This window comes from Colletes gigas, unplaced genomic scaffold (assembly GCF_013123115.1).
Source record: "Colletes gigas isolate AHSC1104 unplaced genomic scaffold, ASM1312311v1 Colletes_gigas_Sc00003, whole genome shotgun sequence".
NCBI lineage: Eukaryota > Metazoa > Arthropoda > Insecta > Hymenoptera > Colletidae > Colletes > Colletes gigas.
The window spans coordinates 8406712-8428724 of record NW_025106632.1 but is presented as its reverse complement, the minus strand read 5'-3'; the positions used below and the strand labels follow the sequence as shown (position 1 = coordinate 8428724).

The window sequence follows — 22013 nt, the reverse complement described above, 5'->3', positions numbered from 1 at the left end:
TCCGAGAATCATATTTTTCGCCCAGAAATAAAAAAAGGAAAAAACGATATCGTATTAAAAAGTATATTATTTTGTTAGCCCTTCTTAAAGAAGACGTAAGAACTTTTTTATTTTATCATCAAGCCGGAACTGCCCTGTGTAAAGCGAAACGGAGGCCAACAAATATAGACACTGAATTTTACAACCCAGTTGTTTTGTATTTTTATACTCGAGACGCCTCAAAACATCAAGGAATACAAAGAACCGGGGCGAAGGGATATCAAATTTTGATAGACAACAAAATTTCCCCCCCGTTATGATCAATACAAACGGGGAATGTAAAATTCGCTATGGAAAAACCCATGAAAATTTGTGGGTAATCAACTGTGCCCTCTTATTGTTGACGTGTTCGTCTCGGCAAAAGGTTTCGTTTCGTTGTAAACGTTTCGCCTGTTATTGGGACAAAACGTGGCTGGTCAGAGAATATCAAGACGTTACCCGCGTCTTTCGAAACGACAGTACTTTACAATTTCGACTGTATCCGTCGAGAGCTTCTGGCGGGTTTCATGGATGAGCTTCGGATCTTTTGAAAGCTCTTTACACACTCCGCTTCTCAGATCGTTTACTTTTCTCGCTACGACAGGAAAGAAACGCTCGTTGTCGCTGTTCCCTTTTCATGCAGTGAGATTTACACCCACGAGTTTATTATACAGGGTGTCCGTTAACTGGCAATACAACCAGCGATATAGTGTCTGCTCGAGGAAACGAATGGAAAATATAAAATACGATCGAAAAGCTTTCTGGAAAATAAGACAAAATGATAAAGCCGAGTGAATCGCAAAAACGGCTTTAGACGGAATTGGTATTGAATATATGACAGATGGCAATAATAAAAATTTCAAAAACAGTTTCATTTTCAAATGGAACCACGTATTTTCAGATAGCAAAAATATATTCGTATATAATGTTTAGGTTTAGTTCTTATAAAACTTGAATGTTTGCAAATCATTTTTCACGATTTCAGCAATTCGTTTCAATTTCACATTAATAAATCGAACACTACTTTCTTTCCCCCTCGAAACCATGGTTTCTTCTTTCTCCTTAGGCGATGTCTGGCTTGAAATACTGGATCTTTTCTAACATAGTGAAAGTAATATGACCAACCATCTGGTCCATCGATTGTAAATCTTCTTTCGTCTATAAACAGCGTTTTCTTCCATTTCTTCCTCCGTATAATGTACTCTCGCGATTTTTACACTCACACTTTTGCAAAATTGTACGTAATATCGCTAACATTGCTTGTTTAAAACTCGAAATCGTTCGTATTTTTTCTCCTTGGAATTTTCAGAATTTCCAAGTACGCTTCTGATAATATTTTTACTCGAAATTTGAATATTTTAGCAACGTTTAACTTTCCTTCCGTTTAAATGAATTTTGAAATATTTGGAGCGCGTTATTCCCAGACGTAACATCGAGTATCGTTTTTCGTGGAACAAATGTTTAGAGGTAATGTGTACGCGTAAATATTGTTCACATTTTTCATTCGAAATTCGTATCCAGATGAAAATTTGCCAGTCATCTCTCTTGAAAGCGTTCTGTCGTTTCCAAGGGATAAGTTTCCCATTCTTCGAAAGCCTTCGACAAATACTTCGTGGCTCGACGGGTCCTCAGATGCAGTCAGGAGATTCCTTCAGAAAACAATATCTTCTTTCACCTATCTCCCCTTTACAGTAAAGGCTCCTACGCCACGATTCGATACCAACGGCGATAGGATGCTCAAGCGTTTCAAGTCACTTCTCAACGATGTTCGTCGGTTGTCTTTTTTCATATATGCATAAACCATCTGGTTCGAATAAAGTGTTACGAGATATTTTCGCAGAAACCAATAAAGATACCGACTTCATTTTTGTTTTTCACGTTCTACAAATTCTGTATGAAAAATAGTATCAGTCGTTCAGATCTTATCAAACTGAATAACACTTTATTAATGAATTAAGGAGACAATTTAAAATCGATTCTACGAATATATTGAAGTTATTTCGATTACAAATATTTACTACAAAAATTTGTGTAACTGTGTGCAATGAAAAAACATGGTCCAATATTATTCCATCGAAAGATACCAACTTCCATTTTCTAAGATTTAAAAACGAAGATTTAAAAACGAAAAAATCAACAATATTGATTTCTAAGAAAACAACTTGTAACGCTTTATTTGGACCGCATGGTACACAGAATTGTGAAGATAATATAGATTCTATTCAGAGAGAAAGACCTAAGGAAAAACGTTTTTACGATCGAATAAACTTGGGGTCAAAAAAAAAAAGTCTTTTAGTGCTCGATCTTCTATGATTCGAAAAGATAAAACGAGGGGGTAGAAACATATTCGTGATCTTCGGATGAAGAGGTTATAGGCTTTCAGCTACGGTACACAAAACAATCAACCAATCATAAAACCTAAATATGTTTGTAGGATCGAGCGTCTCGATCTTTATTAGAATATTTTCAACCCCTGTATCGTGGGTCATCTCTAATAATGGCATAAACATACGTAAATAGTATCTGTAAAATACCGGTATTATTGCTAATTCATGACAAAAAATAACATGCATCAAATTAAAGAATACACATCGATTCATTGTGGCTACCTCATTCAGTAATGGACGTCGACATTCAATACATCAGTTATTTTCGCTTTGTTTTCAATGATATTGGAACGAGCATTAATGAAAAGAATAATTGAGAAGCAATATCTGTCGTTCTATTAACTCTACCGACACTTTCGAACTTGCACTCCATTTTTTTTAAATTTTCCGTCAAAATTTTTTCTCGATGTTTACTCGAGGATTGTAATCAGTTAGACGATGTATTGATTTTTGCGGTATCGTGATCTCGCAGTCGGATGAACGCTAAAACCAACTACTTTGACGATTTTACGACGAAAGGACCGCGAAGGTTTAACTGCACGTTCGAAGGGTTTACGTCAGCTCGTCAGGATAAGCGGAAGGCTCTTCTTAAAATCCTCGTAAATACCACGATAATCTAAGATGCGTTTCTTTCGCTTGTCCTCCATTTTACGAGACACAAATTGTTACCAGCTATCAGTTACTACCATTCATACTCCTACGCTATAATGACGATTCACTATAAACGAAAGAAAGTTGCTCGTTTTTTACCAAATGTTGTTTATTATTACACTGTGTTACTTCTATCCACGTAGATTTATTTTTGATGAATCGTTTCCCACTTCTTTTTACCAAATGTTGTTTATCTCTGTATGTTACTTCTATCTACGAAGTAGTTTTTTAAACAGTATTAAGATTACAGATAATTAATATACAATAATAACAATGAATGAGAGTTCAATGAACTGGTACTCTCAAGTTTTATTTTCAATTTAAACCCTTAAATATCTCAATATATAAATCGATGAAAGACGACTCTATTCATAAGAAACAATTTCTTTTTCATTTATAGCGAATCACCATTGTAGTGTACGAATACGAGTGGGAGTAACTGTAACCCCTAGTCTATTTGTTAAATAAAACAAACGAGTAAGTATCTTACGAATAAACTGACTGATCTGCTTCAAATACAGACATATAAAACGAACAATCTTCTCCTAAATTGTAAAAGAATCAATGAATATTCAAAGTTATTCAATACCGCTGTTTTGAAACGGTTTCGAAAGGAGATGCACTTCGATGCCTTTGATTCTATATTATTATTGCTGACGCGTCACGGCTAAAAATGGAGCCCCGTCGATGAAAAACTTAAACTTAACGTTTCGCGCGTTTTCTATCCCTTTTCCGCGGAGCAAGCACGAGCCAGTTTGAATACCGACGGTGGTCTTATGAATAGTACCCGGGAGTTCCGATTTATTTTTCCCGCCACGGACAACCAAGGGAGAGAGATACGGCCAGTGGAGTTTTCTCGCTTATTTTTCAACCAGCGATGGTTTATCTACCGTCCCGACGTTTCCATTCGCGATGCGTCTTTTGCCAAGTCGGACAGGGTTATCGAAAGGTTCCTTCGATTGGCTGACACCCTTCTACTTCGTCGCGTGCACCTCTGTTCTCCCCGGTCGAAAATGCTTGACCGTTCTCGCGTCTCGTGGAAAATTGCACGCTTCGTCGAGCGCTCGTCGAACTATTTGTCCGGATGAAACAAATCGAACGACGAACAAAAATCCGTGACGCGGACGGTGGACTGGGGGCGCGTCGTAAATTCGGGACTGTCCTCTTCGAGGACGCTTAACGCGTTCACTGGGCAAGCTAATTTTGTAACAAACTTTCCTCCTCGCAGCTCTCGTGTATCTTTCATCGTGCACTTCGCCTTTGCCGTCGATCACTGTTATGTACAAAAATTGTTACCTTTTAAAATTTAGAGCTTCGACTTTATTGGGGGTGCAAACGCTTCAGAATATTATCTCGTATAACTTCTATATTTCGCAAGAAAAATTCAGGTCAATACAGAAACGAAAATAACAAATAAATTTATTGAAAATCTTATTCGATAATTATTTTATAAAAATACCTGAGGTACCTGAAAATTGGTAAACTTTTATACCTGTTTTGGTAAGTATCTACCGATCGAAACGTTTAAATTGTTTCAGAGTATAGGAAAATATCTTTCAACGTTGCTTTCCAATTTTCCGTGGTCAAGATTTTAAGCTCTCGATAAAAAGTATTCGTCGTACGTTTGACTGATTAATTTCTCGCGTGCATTTGCATAATAGTGCTTGCGAACTAATGGTCGTGTGAAAAGGTGAGGCTCGAGCAGACCGTATTGCTTGCGCGGCTAATTCAGAAGTGCCATTTTAGTGTTTGAATCGATATATAGAAATATCGCGAAAAGTCTCGTCTCGTTTGAGAGACTCTCTCGGAACGCCTTCGAAATTTACAAGTGTCTTCCGCTGACGTGGAAATTCTTGAGCCACGATCGATAAATCGAGTCCCGTGCACATCGTTCGCGCGCCCGTGAAACTTTTCCGCCCGCGAAAATCCGATTCGTACGCGCCACGAATTCGACGGAGGCACACGTCGATCTTCCGCTCGAGCGTCGCGGGAAAATCGTGTGCTTTAACTTTCTAACGCGTCTCATATTTTAACATGATCGAGCACGCGTCACAACGTCCATGGCTACTAGCGTTTCCTATTTCGACCCATTAAAAAATTAACTATATATAACTAAACTAGCTCGAGTAATCGTCAGTGATTTTATCCGTAATTTAATAGATAATAACTTTAATAGATATGATTGAATTACGAGTAATTTGTCGAACTACTCGTACCAGTTTACTGAATGATTTCGTTTAAATTAAAGTAATCAATATTTTATCTAAGAGAAACATGAAAGAGTTTTGTTCTTCTGAAACGGAAATCACCCAAGTGTTATTTCTCTCTTGTTTTTCCTAAGAATTACAATAAAGATGCTGGTATAATAATTATCAACAATTAAGGTACTACTTGAACGTTAAATTATACAAACTAATATTTTCAGTGGAGCATTGTATTCATATGGAAATTTGATATTCATTGTTGCAATTTGCTTCGTTCGAAATATAATATGTAAAATGTTTTAGCATTATGCAACGCATATGTACATATTTATTCTGTATTTAGCTGGTTTCCAGGAAACATATCGAATCAATTGGCAGTAGCCCCTGGAGAGACGCAACATCTGGTCAAATTTTGTTAACTCTATACAATTGCTAATTTATCCGTTTTTCTTCTTTAATTTTTCGTACTACAATTAAATGTCGATGCACATTTGTATTCCTACTACTCCCCAATCATTGAAATATTTTTATCCTATAGAAAATTATTTGGAAAAATGCTTTCGGCTCGTTCCCAATATATTTTCTACCGCCCTTTATACCAGCTCATTGTTCCTTCGTTTTTTAGCGCTCTGAATATTCTATTCTACACCGTTCGACAGTTCTATTTTTCTTTTGGTATAGAACTCGTTATCGGCCGGTTCGGCCTCTGGCTCCCTTTCAGAAATTTCTTGTACCGGTGAACTGGTAAAAATCGCTATTTTCTGCATGTTCTTCGCCAAAATCGCTGGCATTCTACGGAGAGAATTTTTATCTCCGCTTCTCGATTCGACGAACAACCGAAACTATTTTATAAACGCTAAAAATTCTTCGAATCTTTCAAACACCGTAAATTCATTGTATTCCCTTTCGAGCCTTTGACGATTGTTATTAAAAACTAGAAAGCATCGGTACGTTTGGAATTTATTATCGTCATGTTCAGCGAGAATAGAGCACAAATATGTTTTGTTTACATCTTCCCATCGTGGATGTTCGCTATAATTGGGCACGGACGTTCGTTCCAATAATTCTACCGTATTTGTACTGAAAAACTTGGCTCGACGGACGTTTCGAACCCGAAGGCAGCCCGAATTTCGTGATGCCTCGTAACCTGTGTGTGCACAACGTGATCTCTTCGTAGCCAGCCAGCCTGCCGGAAGTATCAGATTATTGATCGGCAGTTCTTACGCGGCATTATAAGCCAGAAATGTATTTTACAAGCATCGCACGGCTGGAATACACGCACAAGGGTCAAGGGGGAAATCTCAAAGGGCACGGAGAGGGCTGCGATCTAATAAAGCTTACGCAGTATTTACCGTCCACTCTCTGCTTATCGAACAAATTACGTTCCTATTTACGAAGTAGTTTCTTTCCATTTATTGTTACCAAACGTTGTTCATTATTACGGTGTATTAATTCTACTTACGAACTGTTCTGTTTTATTTTTATTTATGTAGTTGTGTCTCCTACGAACTCTTTCCTATTTACTTTTACCAAATATTGTTTTTACTTTTCGTTTTGCATTTTTTTTTTTAAATATTAACATCCCAAACTATCGCGATATATTAAAAAATGGACTCGTACCAGTTTCAAAACCTCAATTCGTAAGAAACATTTTTTTTCATTCATAGTGAATCACCATTATAGTGTACGAATACGAGTGGGAGCAACTGTACGTAAAAGTCAGTTTTTTTTACGAAATCCGCAATTCGTTCAATCGTCGAAACAGTAATATAGGAATAAGAACATTCGACTAATGGTATTCAAAGCTTATTCATAGTATTCGAATATCAAATTAGTCGAACAGTCTCAGCCCAACTTTGAATGCATTCTGAACGACGAAGGACCGAGTAGGAATCAAGGAAGGCGAGTCAAAGGTTAGATGAAACTCTAGTAGATTCTTCTTTCTCTTTAATATTAATGAACCGTTTATTCCCTTCTCTTAGGGTCAACCTCAATGCATCCCTGATTAAGCCTCGGAGGGTGTTCCAGAAAATATTGCGTGTATCAGACACTTCTCTTTTCGTTACTTTTAAAATGTCCATCGTAACCAAGCATATCTATTCATACATAGTTCAAAACAAACCAAGATTAATTTTTAAAAAAATATTTGAAACAATATTACGATCCTTAGTTTCCTACAAACGAAATATAGATTTATTAAAAATAGTAAAGTTATCAATTGCACAGCTAATAAGATATTTTGATCGCACGTCTAAATATTCGTACAAGGTTTCTAAATTGAAAGTTAATTGTTTCTTAACGACACAGAATTTTTGTCTTGGATAAAATTTTACGTTTATAGTAGTAACGAGTTACGCGATTCCATGAAATTTTTTCCCCGACCATGTTTATTTGTTGAAAAGGTGTTCCGCCAGTCCCCATTGGATCGTGGAACGATTCCGTTCGTTCGAAAAGAGCGTTCAAGGTTTTGTTCAATGTGTCCTAAATGCGAACACGTTCTGGTACTTCCGGCTTCCTTCGCCCGAAAGAGTCGTCTGCCGCTCACGGTAAAAAGCCGCAGTTTCTTTTTGTAGCCATCCTATCTCGGGACGCTTGTGTACCATTCGTTATTGTTCACTCGCCCCACTTCTGGTGATCTCGGTCACGAAATATACTCCTATACCATTTCTCCAGTGGATCACGTTTTTCTCTACCGCGTTTCTCTTTTCTTTTTTTTTTTTACAGCCCCGCGAACATTTACACACCACTTGCGACGACATCGTGGAACAAGATAACGGTCCATCTGCGTAATACAATTACTTCGAATCGTTCTCGAGAAACGGAAAAAGACTAATAAGAACTCGACGATGCATATTTTATCGTCGAACGATTTCTATAAATACTCTGGTGATTCCTAGATTCGACTACCAATAAACATTGTTCAGCTAATGCATTCTGTTAATTTTATATGGAAACTTCGACTGGTAAAGGGTTGAATATTTATATTTCTTTCTCTGGATTCTTTAACAGTCGTTGCACGTTTCTCTGCATTCGATCTAACTCTATTTATATAACCGAAATAAATAGGAATTTTGTGCCAGAGACTGCATTTATTACACTCAACTATAAATCGTGCACTATTATATGCAGCCCTGACGCGACGAGAATTAAATCCATCCTATCCTTCGGCGACGGAAAATTATTCACAACGTGAAATCCACGCGCGAAGCAAAGTAAACACAAACGAAAGTCCACGTACGCAATTTACGGTCACTGTTACGGAACGCCCAACAATCGTCGTTGATACTGCATTTTATTTCCCGGCGAAAAATTAAACATTCGAACGCGGCGCAAACGCAAAACACCGCAAACATTATTCACCGCTGGTTTATCAAACTATATTGAATACCGTGTCGGGCGAATCCTCCGAACAAAAATTGCAACCGTTTCAGCGCAAACCCTCGGCCAAATATATACGGTTACTCGTATTCGTACGCTGTAATGGTGATTCGCTACAAATGAAAAGAAACTTGTTTTTCCGTGAATTCGTTCCATTTATTTATACCAAACGTTGTTCGTTATTCTGCGTTACTTCTATTTAAGATGCAGTTTTCAATTAAATATGCGCTCTAACAAACCTGGTGGTTCTTCTCGAAAATTCTCATTTCACAATTGTCACATTTCTCGAGAAAGTTTCTTTTAAAAGGGGAGCAATGAAATTTAGTCGACCGTAAGTTATCTATTATTAATTCTCGACTGGTAACTCCGATGGTCGACCATCGAAGTAGTCGTTATTTTCGTTGAAAAAAATCAAAAGAATCCTTCGTCCATCTTTTGTTTCCGAATCTATGAATTTTTCTCGCATGGATTTCAGTTCCCCGTTCGAACCAGAGGAAACACCCACGGCAAGGGGGATGAGGGAGGGGCGGTGGCAGTAAAGACAAAAGTCGATTCGCTTTCGCAGGTGGATTCCAATATCATGAATGGACTTTTAAGCAGGCATGCGTCAGTCCCTTCCTACGTCCTCTCTCGTTCTTTCCTCTTATCGGCATCACTCTTTCCCCCGTGCACCTTTCACACATTCTCCGGACGACTCCCCTGTCCGACCTCGTTCCGGTTTCACGGCGAATTTTCTCGCGAGACTGCGAGACAGGACGTAGCGTTAATTAGCTCCGTGTAACGTCTACGATTTTCTTTCCTCAAAGCGAGATCCTCCGTGTCGTGAAAATTGCCGGGCAAATACTTCTCGTCCGCCCATGATTAAAGGCGAAACTTTCGGCTGTGATCTTCGCGGGACACCTGCAGGGCAGGTTATTAAGAATCCAAAGTGAATCCGACTGACAAAGGTGCTCTGTTCCCCCAAGACCGGTGCAATTGAATTTTTTAAGCGTCGTCGGAAAAAGACACTTTGTGGGCTGTTCTCGGGGAACGAGGCGAGGAAAAATGTTCTCGCATGAATTGTATCCTTTGTGGAGTGCCATTAATTTCCCAAACCCCGGGTTCCCTCGGTAACTTTCAGTTATACAACCGACCCTGGCCGTCTCATTTAACCGGCAGCTCTCGATTCTGGGAGCCTGGCCTGATTCCGTTTATCCGAGATAACCGGAGGCCCGAATGTAAGTGGGAATTGAGTTCACTTGAGCCGCGTGACGTATCACTTAAGACCTTCTTTTCAACGTGTCCATCGAGCTGGACGGTTTCGATACACAATTACTCCCATGATGATTCACTGTACAAGAGAAACTTGTTTTCGACGAACTTTTCTATTTATTTTTACCAAATATTATTTTTGTTACACTGGGTTACATTTCCTATTTACGAAGTGTTATAGTTCTGTGTGTTACTTCTATTTACGTAATCTTTTGTTTCTTATGAATTTTTTCCATTCATTTTTACCAACTGCTGTTTAGTGCAAAACTGTATTCTATTTACGAAGTAGACTATTTTTTAAATTACGAATAGGGAGGTAATGATATAAACAGTATACAATAGTAATACAATAATAAAATTTTACCCATCCAAGTAGTGACCGCGCCCAACGTTGCTTCACTTTGATGATCGAACGAGAACTAGCGTTTTCAACTTACTGTGAACGTTGACAAGTTTTCTTTTTAATTTATTCAGACTTATATCAGTTTCTTTTCATTTATAGCGAGTCCATATAATGTACGAATACGAGTAACTGTATGTGTGTTTGAATAAAAATGCAGTTTATCCAATGAACATTCTGCGAATTCAGCGTTAACCTGAATATTTAAATGCCCACTTCTTATTTATATTACAAAATTTTCTTGACTCTATTTAGCGACAATATTGAATACTAAATAATGTATATTGTCGAGTTATTTTTGTGAACGTTTCTTCTTAAAGTTCGTAATATTTCGATCAAAACTATTTAATAATTTATTTAATTTATTGGGTCCCTTAACCAATTGTGAAAATTATTTCTATCCCGAAATCGATACTTTCGTAGAATGTTACGATGCTCGCTCGATTTACTCTTCCGATTGGTTCGATTGATAATGGTTCGAAGGCAATATGCTCTCCAATTGCTTCGACTGACGAGAAGTTCCAGAAGAGGTATCTGCTCTACTCGCATTAGAGAAGTTCGATGGTTTAGCGTTCCGCGAGCCGATGTTTCATCCGCGGCTGTTTCGAGCGCTTCAACTTCGAACCGAACGTTATGACAGTTTCGACACTTGTTGCTCCAGTATAGGAGTATTAATGTCGTCGGAACTTTCGTTCGGAATCGAGTACTCCAAATTATTGCACGGATCATTGATTTAAAGAACCGTACGAGCGAACTGCAGACACCGTTCCGAGGCTACGAGTAATTTTTCAAACGTTTCACGTGCAATCAAAAATTTTCGCTTCGATGGATCTATCAAATAATTGAACAAACAACCATACGAGTCAACTGTCAAATTCATTGGCCAACTATTGGTACAATGCTTTTTAATATTGTTCGATTCGTGTTATGCCCCTCTGTTAAAATATCTTTTTAACTATCTATACATCGAAAACGTAGAATTAAATTTTTTGTATAATGCTTTGTCTTGTGTCCCATGATATGTAGTAACATCTTTTTATGAAAATTTTTACTAATATAATTTAAAGAATGTACTTTCAATAGACGTTCTGATTTGTTAAAAGATTGCACGGTAAAACCTAGAACTGGTTATTTTTCAAAACAATTTTCAAACTGGTGGGCAAAATATCACAAGTACAGTATCTATAGTGAGTCAATTGACCTAAAACTTTGCACATGTATATAGTATACGCCTCTCTATTGTACGAACAAGGATTACTTTTATACGTTGGAAACTTCTAGAATCCTTGCATAATAAAGGTGTAAATTTCTGCGAGAAATAGAACTTTTAAAAATTCTGGTCCACACAATAGCCACAACCATGTGGAACAAAAATCTGGTTAACCTTGAATGGCTATTGAATTCGTTCAAAAGTAGATTACCTTTGCACACATATACAGCAAGTAAATGCGTTTTGAATACATTCCCAAAGTCGATCTTTTTCTCCATACACAAAGACAAATTTTGCCTGTAAATCTTTGAACGCTTATATATTTTCGAAAAGCATTTTCGAACATAAGTTTATATAAAATTTTCTCATCTGTTCGACTACAGAAACACGTAGTATAAGTTTATTCCCAACCTTTTGAACTTCATGCGAGTAATTAAAGTTTAATAACCAAAGAAAGTCTAAATTGGTCCCACATTTTTAACACATTCATTGCCAGAATGATAACCGTACAATTTTCTGCAAGATTGAAATTTTAAACCATAACCTAAGATTTGTTTTCACTCACTGTATTTCATCGGATAGGGGATAAAACGCTCTTGAAAACGACTTTTGTTCAAGTCGATAGCGTGGTTAGTTCCGGAGATACAAGGGTTTAAAGTATTCCGTTGCACTTCATCAATAAGCACGGGACGCTCGAGGGGTCTTAGAAATACTACGAATTCTGGGAAATGCGTACGCACTTGTCGTAAATAGTAAATTGTATGCATCGTTGACTACTGCGCAGGTCACGTGAGTGGGGCAGGTCAGCGCGATACGCGAGCAACAAAGAGGCCCGACGCTCAAGACGAAGACAGAGATAGAAAAATCACGCCTTTCGTTACACGACGATATCTCGAAAACGAAAAGTCTGATCGTCAAAAAACAAAAACCATTTCAAAGGGGAAGCTTCGCCGCTTTTAACGGTGGCTCAATTATCGATAAAACACTAGTAGTTTCGTAACTGCACGCGTTTAAAGTTTTAGTATTTTTAATACGCGATAGTGGACTGTTTATTAAAACATTGCAACCAGTAAGTAAATTATTCGAATAATATTATTCGTAAAAACTGTATTAAATGTTTTTGATGTTATTACGTTATTAGTAACGATTATTCCATGAAATTTTGTTTGATTTGATAGTCTGTTAATCTCTATTTAACAGGACTAACACGATTTCAATTAAGCCGGTTAAATGGGCTGTCAAAATTTTGATATACAGTCAACGGGAGCTAATCGGCTTCGCGGATGCAAACTCTGCACTAAACGCGATCGATAAGAAATCGAACGCTGGTTTGTTTATTCCAACTTTTGATATTTTAAATAATTCAATGATACATAATATTAAGGCCTCGCATTTAGACGTAAACAAATGAACGTAATTCGTGCCTCCACCTGTATATGGATGACGTGACAGTCAAAGTGTTAAATCGTATATCAGTGATCTCCGCAGCAGAAAACTGCAAGGATGAAAATCTCGTATATTGGTTCGGTCCGGTGGATCCGACGCTGACCGTGAAGAGGATTGTCGAGAAATCCGTGGAAATTCGCAGCCAGTGGCCCGCCCGAGCCGCTCCATTCTGATTTCGATGGTTTTGGAGTTGATCCAGGAATTCAACCGTACGATACGCGAATCTGCGTGATGTCGGTACCAGCGGGACGAGAGCGCTAATTAGGAAATTCGCGAGCATTTCGAAGCGTCGGGATCCCGTGAAAATCTCCAAGTTTCGCGGTGCGTCCCGACCCGTTGGAATTCTGATACCGATATCGATCCTAATCTCCTTACGAGAGGAGTATGTTGCACGCTGACACGGCCAGATGATTTACGTGGCCGGTCCCGGTGCGGCAGCCTAACCGGAGATTCTATTGTACGCTGAACAAACGCTTTCCACCGAACGGTCCGTCGCTCGATGTCCACTTCTCTCGCTAGATACTAGATATTCGGACGGCTTGTTTTCAACACACCGGTGTGCACGGCCATGGTGTTGCGATTACGTTCACGGGATCTGCAGGAAAGATTCTCGCGACCCGGAAATTGAATTCCTTTTCCCAGAGGCCAAAGGATACGTTCCATCTACGTGCTTCGTTCTTTCTCTTTTCTCCTTTCGAGCAAAGGACCTTATATAAAATTCACAGAATCAACGATTCTTATTGGCACTATTTCAACGACCGTTTCTCGTTTGGAAGCACCAACGCCAGCATCGAATCGTCGTATCGCATTTAAACGTGTGCAGGATTGACAAAAAAAGAATAGTAATTGTTAGAAAAGTAAGGAAAGTGATAGATTTGTTGATACGAAGATGTCTTTTTTCTCTTAATCGTCGTTTTCAAAATCGACGATGTTTTGCTGTTCATCTTTATTCGAACGATTCGATGCGCTCGCTATTAACATTTTTTCCATTTTGTAAGTTTCGCATGCATCGAAATAGAGCTGAATATAGCGAATGGGATACCATGTCTTCCCTATTGAAGATTTTTATTTTTCGCAAAATTGTTCTTTATCTTGTGAAACTGTTTAATTTTTATATGAACGTCAAAAATATTATCTTTTTAAAAATGCTTCGACGTAGGAAGAATTTTCTATAAACCTATGATCTACACACGATATGGACGTTTGTATTATTTATTTATTTAATCCCTGCCTTGTAATCTTAGAATCACTTTACGCGTTTACTTTTTCATTATATTACTGTACAATCTGTAACCTCGTAAGCTTACATGGACGTTTATATAAAGTTTGATAAGAAACGAAACGATTTATAAAATCACCGAATATTTCGAGAATTTCCCGAAACGCTCAGGTCTACGTAGAATTAAAATATCATGGCTGCGTTTTATTATGCAACTGCAGAAACGGCGACTTTATCGAACCCAAGGAAACTGGCTTGTGCAACTTTGACAGAAGCTGGAGTTTTATTTAGGAACACGCTCGGCGAGCGTTCTTCAGGGACTCGAAAAATGGGACAGCCTTTTAAATCAATCGTCGCTCGTAGTGTACCACTCTGTACCTCTCGTGATTTAACATTTGTACGCGAGTAGCTTTGAATAGAAGCTGCACACGTTCTATCCGGCTGGCACACGGCCGAGCGGACGCACTCGCCACTTTTATTATTTATTGCAAATAAATTATTTATCGCCAGGCGTTACGTACGACTTTTGAACCTTATCGCGTGCTCCGCGCGGCCTGCCATGAATTTCGCAACGGATAAATTCGCCCCGTTCCCGAAAACCCTTCGTCCACGTCCACCGGCTCGACATTTCTAATTAACTGGCCAGGCATCTTCAATTAACCGGGTTGAAACATCCGAACGGAAGCGAGAACTCTCGTCCAATCGTATTTCCGCCAGAGACGTGCGCTTTGAATTAATGAGAACTTTCCAGATAGAACGTTTGTTTATTCCAGCGACGTTTCCAACGGCCCTTCCGACCGTTTGGCGATAAAAAATGTACTATCGGTCGTTTATCTTTCAGGGAGAAAATGATTTATTATTTAGTCAAGATTCGAGGAGTTTCAGATTGCAAAAAGGTTCCTAACACTTTTTTGTTAAATAGTCGAGTGCTTGCGAGAGGAACGGGTCCCTCTGGCGGCGAATACGAGAGGCGATGGACCCCACGCTTTAAAATTACTCGCAAAGTAACAGAAATTGTCTGTTGATATAAGATAAAGCGCAGAAATTCGACAACGTTGTCACAGTTAGAATAATAAAGTTAAATCGTTGAGATGCAACGACTCGATGCTCGACAGCTTTCGACAATAATCGAGTGACTTAGAACGCAGGAAAGGCGAATTCTTTTCGTCGATCTTCCGAAAGAATCGTTACCATTTTCGACAAAAAAAGTAGATCGTCGAAGATCCCCGTATTCCGACGAGAAGGGAAATCTCCCCGTTTCTTCTTACGACGAACAAGGCTCTGTTCATAAAGCTGGATGCTTTTTAGCTCCCACGGATCACCCACGCTCATTCTCCCGGTGCTTCGTTGCTCCACGTCGACGAAATCGTAGCTCTGAACTATTGCGCTCCGATATCCTTGGCATCGACCAGGGCCAAAGAGATCCGGCCACACGTTACGATCGAACTTACACGGGACGTCGTAGAAATGAGCGATCGTCGGCTGGCAACCAGGCCAATTACTGGCTGGGGAGGGTGGGGCGGGGGGTTGGACGAAGTCTTGGTGGCCTTCTTTTCCAGAAAGCTGAGCGCTTTCCATCAGAACGCGTTCAGCTTTCAGACTTTTATAGGTGTGCTCGATTCCTTATCGATGTGCACGCGCGAGACTATCGTATTTTACTCCCGCAAGGGTGGTTGGGTACGATTAGTGATGTGATCAATCCAACGACACACTCATTAAGGGGAGTTTCCAGTTCAGCACCCTTTAAAAAAAGATCGTTTTGCTCTATTATTATGGCTCGAGCTTTTAAAAATATGATTTTTAAAGATTTTTTTTTATATTTAGTTACAGTAACGGAGTCACGAGTGCCCTAGTGGGCGTCAAGTGTATTCAGGTTACTCCTATCCAGTAGAAAAATTGCTAAACAATAATAACCAACTTGATTCGTACGAAACTGGATTTTAATCGAGCTTGAGTACTCGAGCTTTCTTCAAGAGCACTGGTAGTGTCGAGAAAACAGTAGTAAAAGAACGATAGTGTTTTTGGCTTTAATAAAGCCTTTAATAAAGTGGTAGTCTTGGGATGCTTAAGTACTGTTATCAACTAGTTTCCAGCTCATCTCTAGTGATTGCTGTCATACTATGCAGATTGTAAGTAGGATCAAATCCTCTTAGCGTTCTATCAAATTAGGCGTGCCCCAGGGATGTATTCTCTGTTGTTACTCTCCATTGGTATAAATGGCCTACTATCCGCTCTATTACGTCGAAAGCACATTCCGTATTTTGATGATTTCCAAATATATCTTTACTATAATCGAAACGATTCTTTCGTTAAATTAAATTGTCCATCTATACCACGGAAACATTCAAATAAACACGAGATAAAATACTAAATAACTTATATCATAACTTATATACATAATTGATTGCAGTATAAAAAAATTGCATAAAAATACTAGTAATTCTTATGTACACCGATGATTTTGCTTTATGCAAGGGTAACAGATTAGAAACGAGTCTGCCATGTAGTTGAGTCGACGTTGTTCCTTTTAAAAGCACAATAACTACTACTTCGAGCCTGTAGCATTACTTATATTTCCATCGTCGAGTCCGTTTCTCCAGTAATTTTCATTATACCGTTCGTTATTACTATAGTCGCGGAAACGGATATTACAATTTCGCCATTCGACTCTTCGTTATTACGTTTTCAATGCTGTATTTTCTCTTACAAGGACCAGCTGTAAATCAGAGCTTGTCTTCGACGGAAGACTCTTTCGTGCATTCGATGCAGGTCGAGTAGTTTCCTCCGGCGGTTCTATTTTTGTTTCAAACCATGTTCGAAAGTCGGCAGACGGAATGGAAAAGCGTGCGTTAAACAATTAACGAGTTGAGAGCGTTAGGCAGAGTTTTCTCCCGCGAAGCATCGAAAGTTCAAAATCAATTCCGCTGTTCGGGCGAATGAGAATGGATGAAAGGACGAGACAGGCAACTAGCAAGTACCGCAGACAGTACTGACAATGCCTGAAATCGTTGCAGACCTTTTTATTTCCTGTTTAAATCACAGAGAGAGAGAGAGAGCGTTGTCACGAGACCTGACGTTTCATTTATTACGTTCGAGAGTAAACTTATAAGTTCACGGTAAACCGTAAATATTATCGGAAAGTTTCGTCGACGCACAGGAAATATATTCACCGACTACGCCTCTTCTCTGTACAAACTCCTGACGGTGACGTGCTAGACAATAGAAGAATTAATTTATGCAGTCTATCAACGAGGGAAGCTTCGCAATATTTCCTGGTTATGTATTTTTCCCCCCCTCCCCCTCCACCACCCCCACCCTCCGGACAAAATTCCAACGTACCTAAAACTAAAACGAGGCAGCTCTCGTTGCCCGAAAAAAAAATCTGAAATCAGAAATGTTCCGGTACAAGTGATGCCCCCAATATCAATCACTCTATGATGGAGGATGACCCGTGGCAGGTCGCCCAAGATTGATGACAAAAATTAATTGAAAGCAATCTTTACCCAACGGATTGATTAAAGTTATACAAAGCAAGTCTCGTACGAGCTGGGGCGAAATTCACGGCGCGAGAACGTAGAATGGGATACTTTTATATTTATTTTTTAAGTGTTTGGTTACATATTCGTATTCGTACGTTATAATAATTCGCTATGAATAAAAAGAGAAACTTGTATTTTATGTATAAATTAAAAATACAGATTGTCAACGCGGTCGTGGCGCGTTGGACACATCTCGTCCCTTCGTCGAAGTAAAGCTGCAATGGGCGCGGTCAGTAACAGGGATTGGTTACTGTTTGAGGAAAAAACACCGTATTGTTGATATTAATATTGAAAATATTCGTAAGAAACACTTTTCATTTATAGCGAATCACCATTACAGTGTACGTATACGAGTGGAGAAGTAACTGTAAGTAAACAGGTACTTCCAAGCTTACGGTTACAAGTTACTGATTACCAATTACAGAGTGTACGAAAAACGTGTTGTAGAAGATTGCTAGATTACTCTATGTAAAGATCAATGATTACGATTACCACGATTACTCTCAGTAATTAATTGCATTAAGGATCAAAGGATAGTTGATTAATGCCCGAGTCTGGAAGACGGATGATCCCAGACGTTTGAACGATCGTTTTACACGAATGCTGAGACTCGATGGCCGAAGATCCCGGAGCGGCCGGTGGGGGTGTGTCGTCGTTAAAGACACCCTCAGGATCTTCGGGGTGGCATCGATCGAACCGGTCGCGACTCGAACCGCGCGTCGGCTAACAGATAATTTATTTATTTACAGATAAACTCCAGATGGTCGTTGGGGCCCGAGCTTTGCGACATGTGGACCAGCAGCGATGTTCTCTGCTGCACCGCCTCGATATTGCATCTGGTGGCTATCGCGGTCGACAGATATTGGGCAGTCACCGATCTCAATTATATACAGGTTAATTAACACCGTCGCGGTCGGCAGCGAGCCGGTACCAGAACGTAACGAATGACGGAACTTGCGTCACGATCGCGTGTTAGGGACCCGTAGGGACGACAGTATCGGGAAGGAGATCAGGCCACGCTCCGGATAAGCTCCGAATATTGATCCCAGAGTGTGATTCGATAATCGGGTTCCCGGTGTCCTGCTCCCCTTTATTCGAGAACCGGGGGATCATTAAAATAGAGGATGCAATTAGTTGGTCCATTGCGTGCACGATCCGAGCCGTTGTTTCGTTTCTTTTCCTTCGAGGAGATTCCGTTGAATTGTACGCGGGAAAGGTTGCAGCAACGATTCTTAAAACGAACGTCCCTCCATGTTCATTTCTCGTACAATGAAATTCGACAACAGCAATATATCATCGAGCCTCAGAGTAAAGATAATTTCTCCAACAACCGTTCGTTCATTCTTTCTTAAAAGGATTAAAATAATACTTCCAGAAAATCCATAAATACGTATCGGTAAGAATTTATAAATTATGCAACATCGACACAACTTTATGGAAACTGTTTCTTTGAATTTAGTCGGAATTCAATGCATCTAACAATACACTGTGTACTGTTATATTATTAAATTGTTAAATAATTTAACGTGGTAAATAGCATATTTTAAAGAGTATCGTTTCAAATTCTCACAAGTTGAAAGGGATAGAAACGTAGAATTTTGCGAACCGAGTCTCGTTTTCAGAATCGTTACTCTTTCACATTGGACACTTCGAAACGGCGAGCGAAACCGGAACAGGGAATTTATGTTAATTCGCGTTGAAACGGAATTAGATGATTCAAGTTTGGTACCAAGGTGGTCGATCAAGATGGCGTCGTATCAATGACGACCGATGGTTAATCGAATCTAAATCCAACGATATCCTGGTACCAGTGCCCGCATGTCCTGCTCTGGGATTTGGGACTCGGGATTACGATAATATCCTTGTAGTTCGAGAAGCTGGCCATCTCGAGCGAAACGCCGAGTTATATTGAAATAGTTCTGGCAACGGGACAGAGCACATTTAGCAATTGCCTAAATCGCGCTCGATCATACGAGAACTTGTACAAACGATATATCGGTTCAGTCGTTGGTAGGAATCCCCTTCGAGAACTCGAAACGTTCGAATATTTGTATTATTCCAATAACGAAACGTTCTCGATAAGCGGTTTTTCGACCTTGGCCTGAACGCTATCCCGAACCCAAGGATATAAAAATATCTGGCGTAGAAAAACGAAAAAGTGGCTCGAACGGGTAGTGGGTTGATATCGAACGATTCACGAGTACGATAGCCGCTGAAGGAATTTCTTTACTTCCCAGGCGAGGAATCCGAGGAGGATCGGTATCCTGATCGTCACCGTCTGGCTGGTGTCCTTAGGAATCTCGTTGGCGCCCCAACTCGGCTGGAAAGATCCTGATTATTTAGACCGTATTGCCGACGGAACGTGTCTGGTGTCGCAGGACCTCGCATACCAGGTTGGTGCATTTTATTATTCGAGCTGCAACGACGCCCAGAATTACGCGAGTCGCACGATTCACGACTGACACGGGAATTTTCTTTAAATACTTTTCAGATCTTCGCCACTTGCACCACTTTCTATCTGCCACTGCTCGTCATTCTATTCCTGTACTGGAGGATATTTCAAGCGGCGCGAAAGCGGATCAGGAAGAGACCCGGGACTATCGTGCAGCCGCCCCGTGAAAGAAGAGGCATCCTGAGACTCGTCACAAGAAGGTCGCGGTTCCCTACACCCCTAAACGCATTTCACGTTACGCGAGACTCGTTAGCGCACTCGGTTAACTGTGATTTTTGTGGAGAGGCACTAGCTATCGTTGGATAGTCGGTTGTCAGACATTCTTGCTTCGTTGCGTTACGTTTGCTTATTTTAAAACAAATTGCATTCATCGCCAATAGATGGGAAAATCACGATTCTTTAATATTACGATGTTCCAAATTAACTGACCCTTCCAGAAAATTCTTATTGCACGTTTGCTTTTATCAATCCTAATTTCCATAAAACCCATTTTATTGTATATGGATTCCAAATATAACACGAAACTTTTGAACAGTCAAACACATTTTTACCAAGAGACCACAATTTGTTCGTTTCGATGTTTCTCCGTGAATAAAATCATCGACGTTACAACGATGATTCCAGGCCTCGGGAGGAGTCGACGGCGTTCACCATAACGAGATCGACGCCGGACCATTCGTCGATCTCGCCGGAGAAATCGTCGTCGTACAACGGGGCGAACGCGACGACGCAGCCAACGACGGTGACGCCATCCGTGGTGTCCACGACGACGACCACCACCACCGCGACCACCGTGACGCATCCGTCGAGCAGCCACTCGACCTCATCCACGAAAAGAACACGCGAGACGCTCGAGTCGAAGCGCGAGAGGAAGGCAGCGAAGACGTTGGCGATAATAACCGGGGCGTTCGTCGCCTGTTGGCTTCCGTTCTTCCTGGTGGCGTTGCTTCGCGCCACGTGCGAGGTGTGCGAGCCGCCGGAGCTGATGGCCAGCTTCTTCCTCTGGCTGGGTTACTTCAACAGCACCCTGAACCCTGTCATCTACACAGTGTTCTCGCCAGAGTTCAGGCAAGCGTTCAAGAGGATGCTCTGCGGTAGTTCCAGGATAATTCGCTAACAGTGGATTTAAACGAGACCGTTCTCGATGCGAGTAAACGTGTGCGCGAGGAACAAAGATAAACATGGACGCGTGCGTTTTGTGTACATACAGTAAACACTACTACCCTTTCCCTCGGATATAGTTCAACTACCGTGTCGCGTACTTAGGCACGCCTTAGAGAGTCCGTAGACGTTTTTCCTTGAAAGTTGTCGCCGCGACGACGCGGTGCAGCGACGCCAGATTAGGCGAACAGCGAACATTCTCCCGTCGAGGCTGCTCCGAGATTTTTTCGCGGTCCGCGGAGTCGATTTCTTTGACGGCCTCGACGCCGCCTCGGGGCGGTTCGACGTTGTTTCGTGGCGACTGTTCCTAAAGATAGAGCCACCCTATGAAAGTTCTCTTTGAAATAGCTGCATTCTCCAATACGTCTATGATAATAATTGCTACGTTCGATTCACTCGATTCGCGGAGAGAGATGGAACGCCGATCGATTCGACCGGCGGATACGAATAATAATTAATCCCGCGATTGCTACGTCCGCTCGGAACACTCGCGATATCGATATTTGGGCGTCCCAGAAAATAATGCATACTTTCAAACCTTGATATCGATAAATTCAACGACCGTGGCGATGCACAGTTTTAAGCGTTGCGAACGATGGCAGGGGTTTCTCAGATTATGGTACACCGAGCTTTTATGAGAATAAATAGATATTCTATTAGGTACCGTGTGAAATTCCCATATTCATGGATCGAAATA

General features: G+C 40.4%; 1 protein-coding gene across 1 annotated transcript in view; it reads left to right on the top strand.

Moving 5' to 3' along the window:
- The window catches only part of LOC122404975 (5-hydroxytryptamine receptor 2B-like), a 48474-nt gene extending 26961 nt beyond the window's left edge, over positions 1–21513 (top strand). The window contains exons 3-6 of the mRNA XM_043409415.1: positions 18453–18596; positions 19941–20096; positions 20195–20355; positions 20780–21513. Of these exons, the coding sequence (XP_043265350.1) occupies positions 18453–18596; positions 19941–20096; positions 20195–20355; positions 20780–21272 (954 nt within the window). The 3' untranslated portion in view covers positions 21273–21513. The remainder of the gene's footprint in view (positions 1–18452; positions 18597–19940; positions 20097–20194; positions 20356–20779) is intronic.
- Positions 21514–22013: the final 500 nt, after the last annotated feature.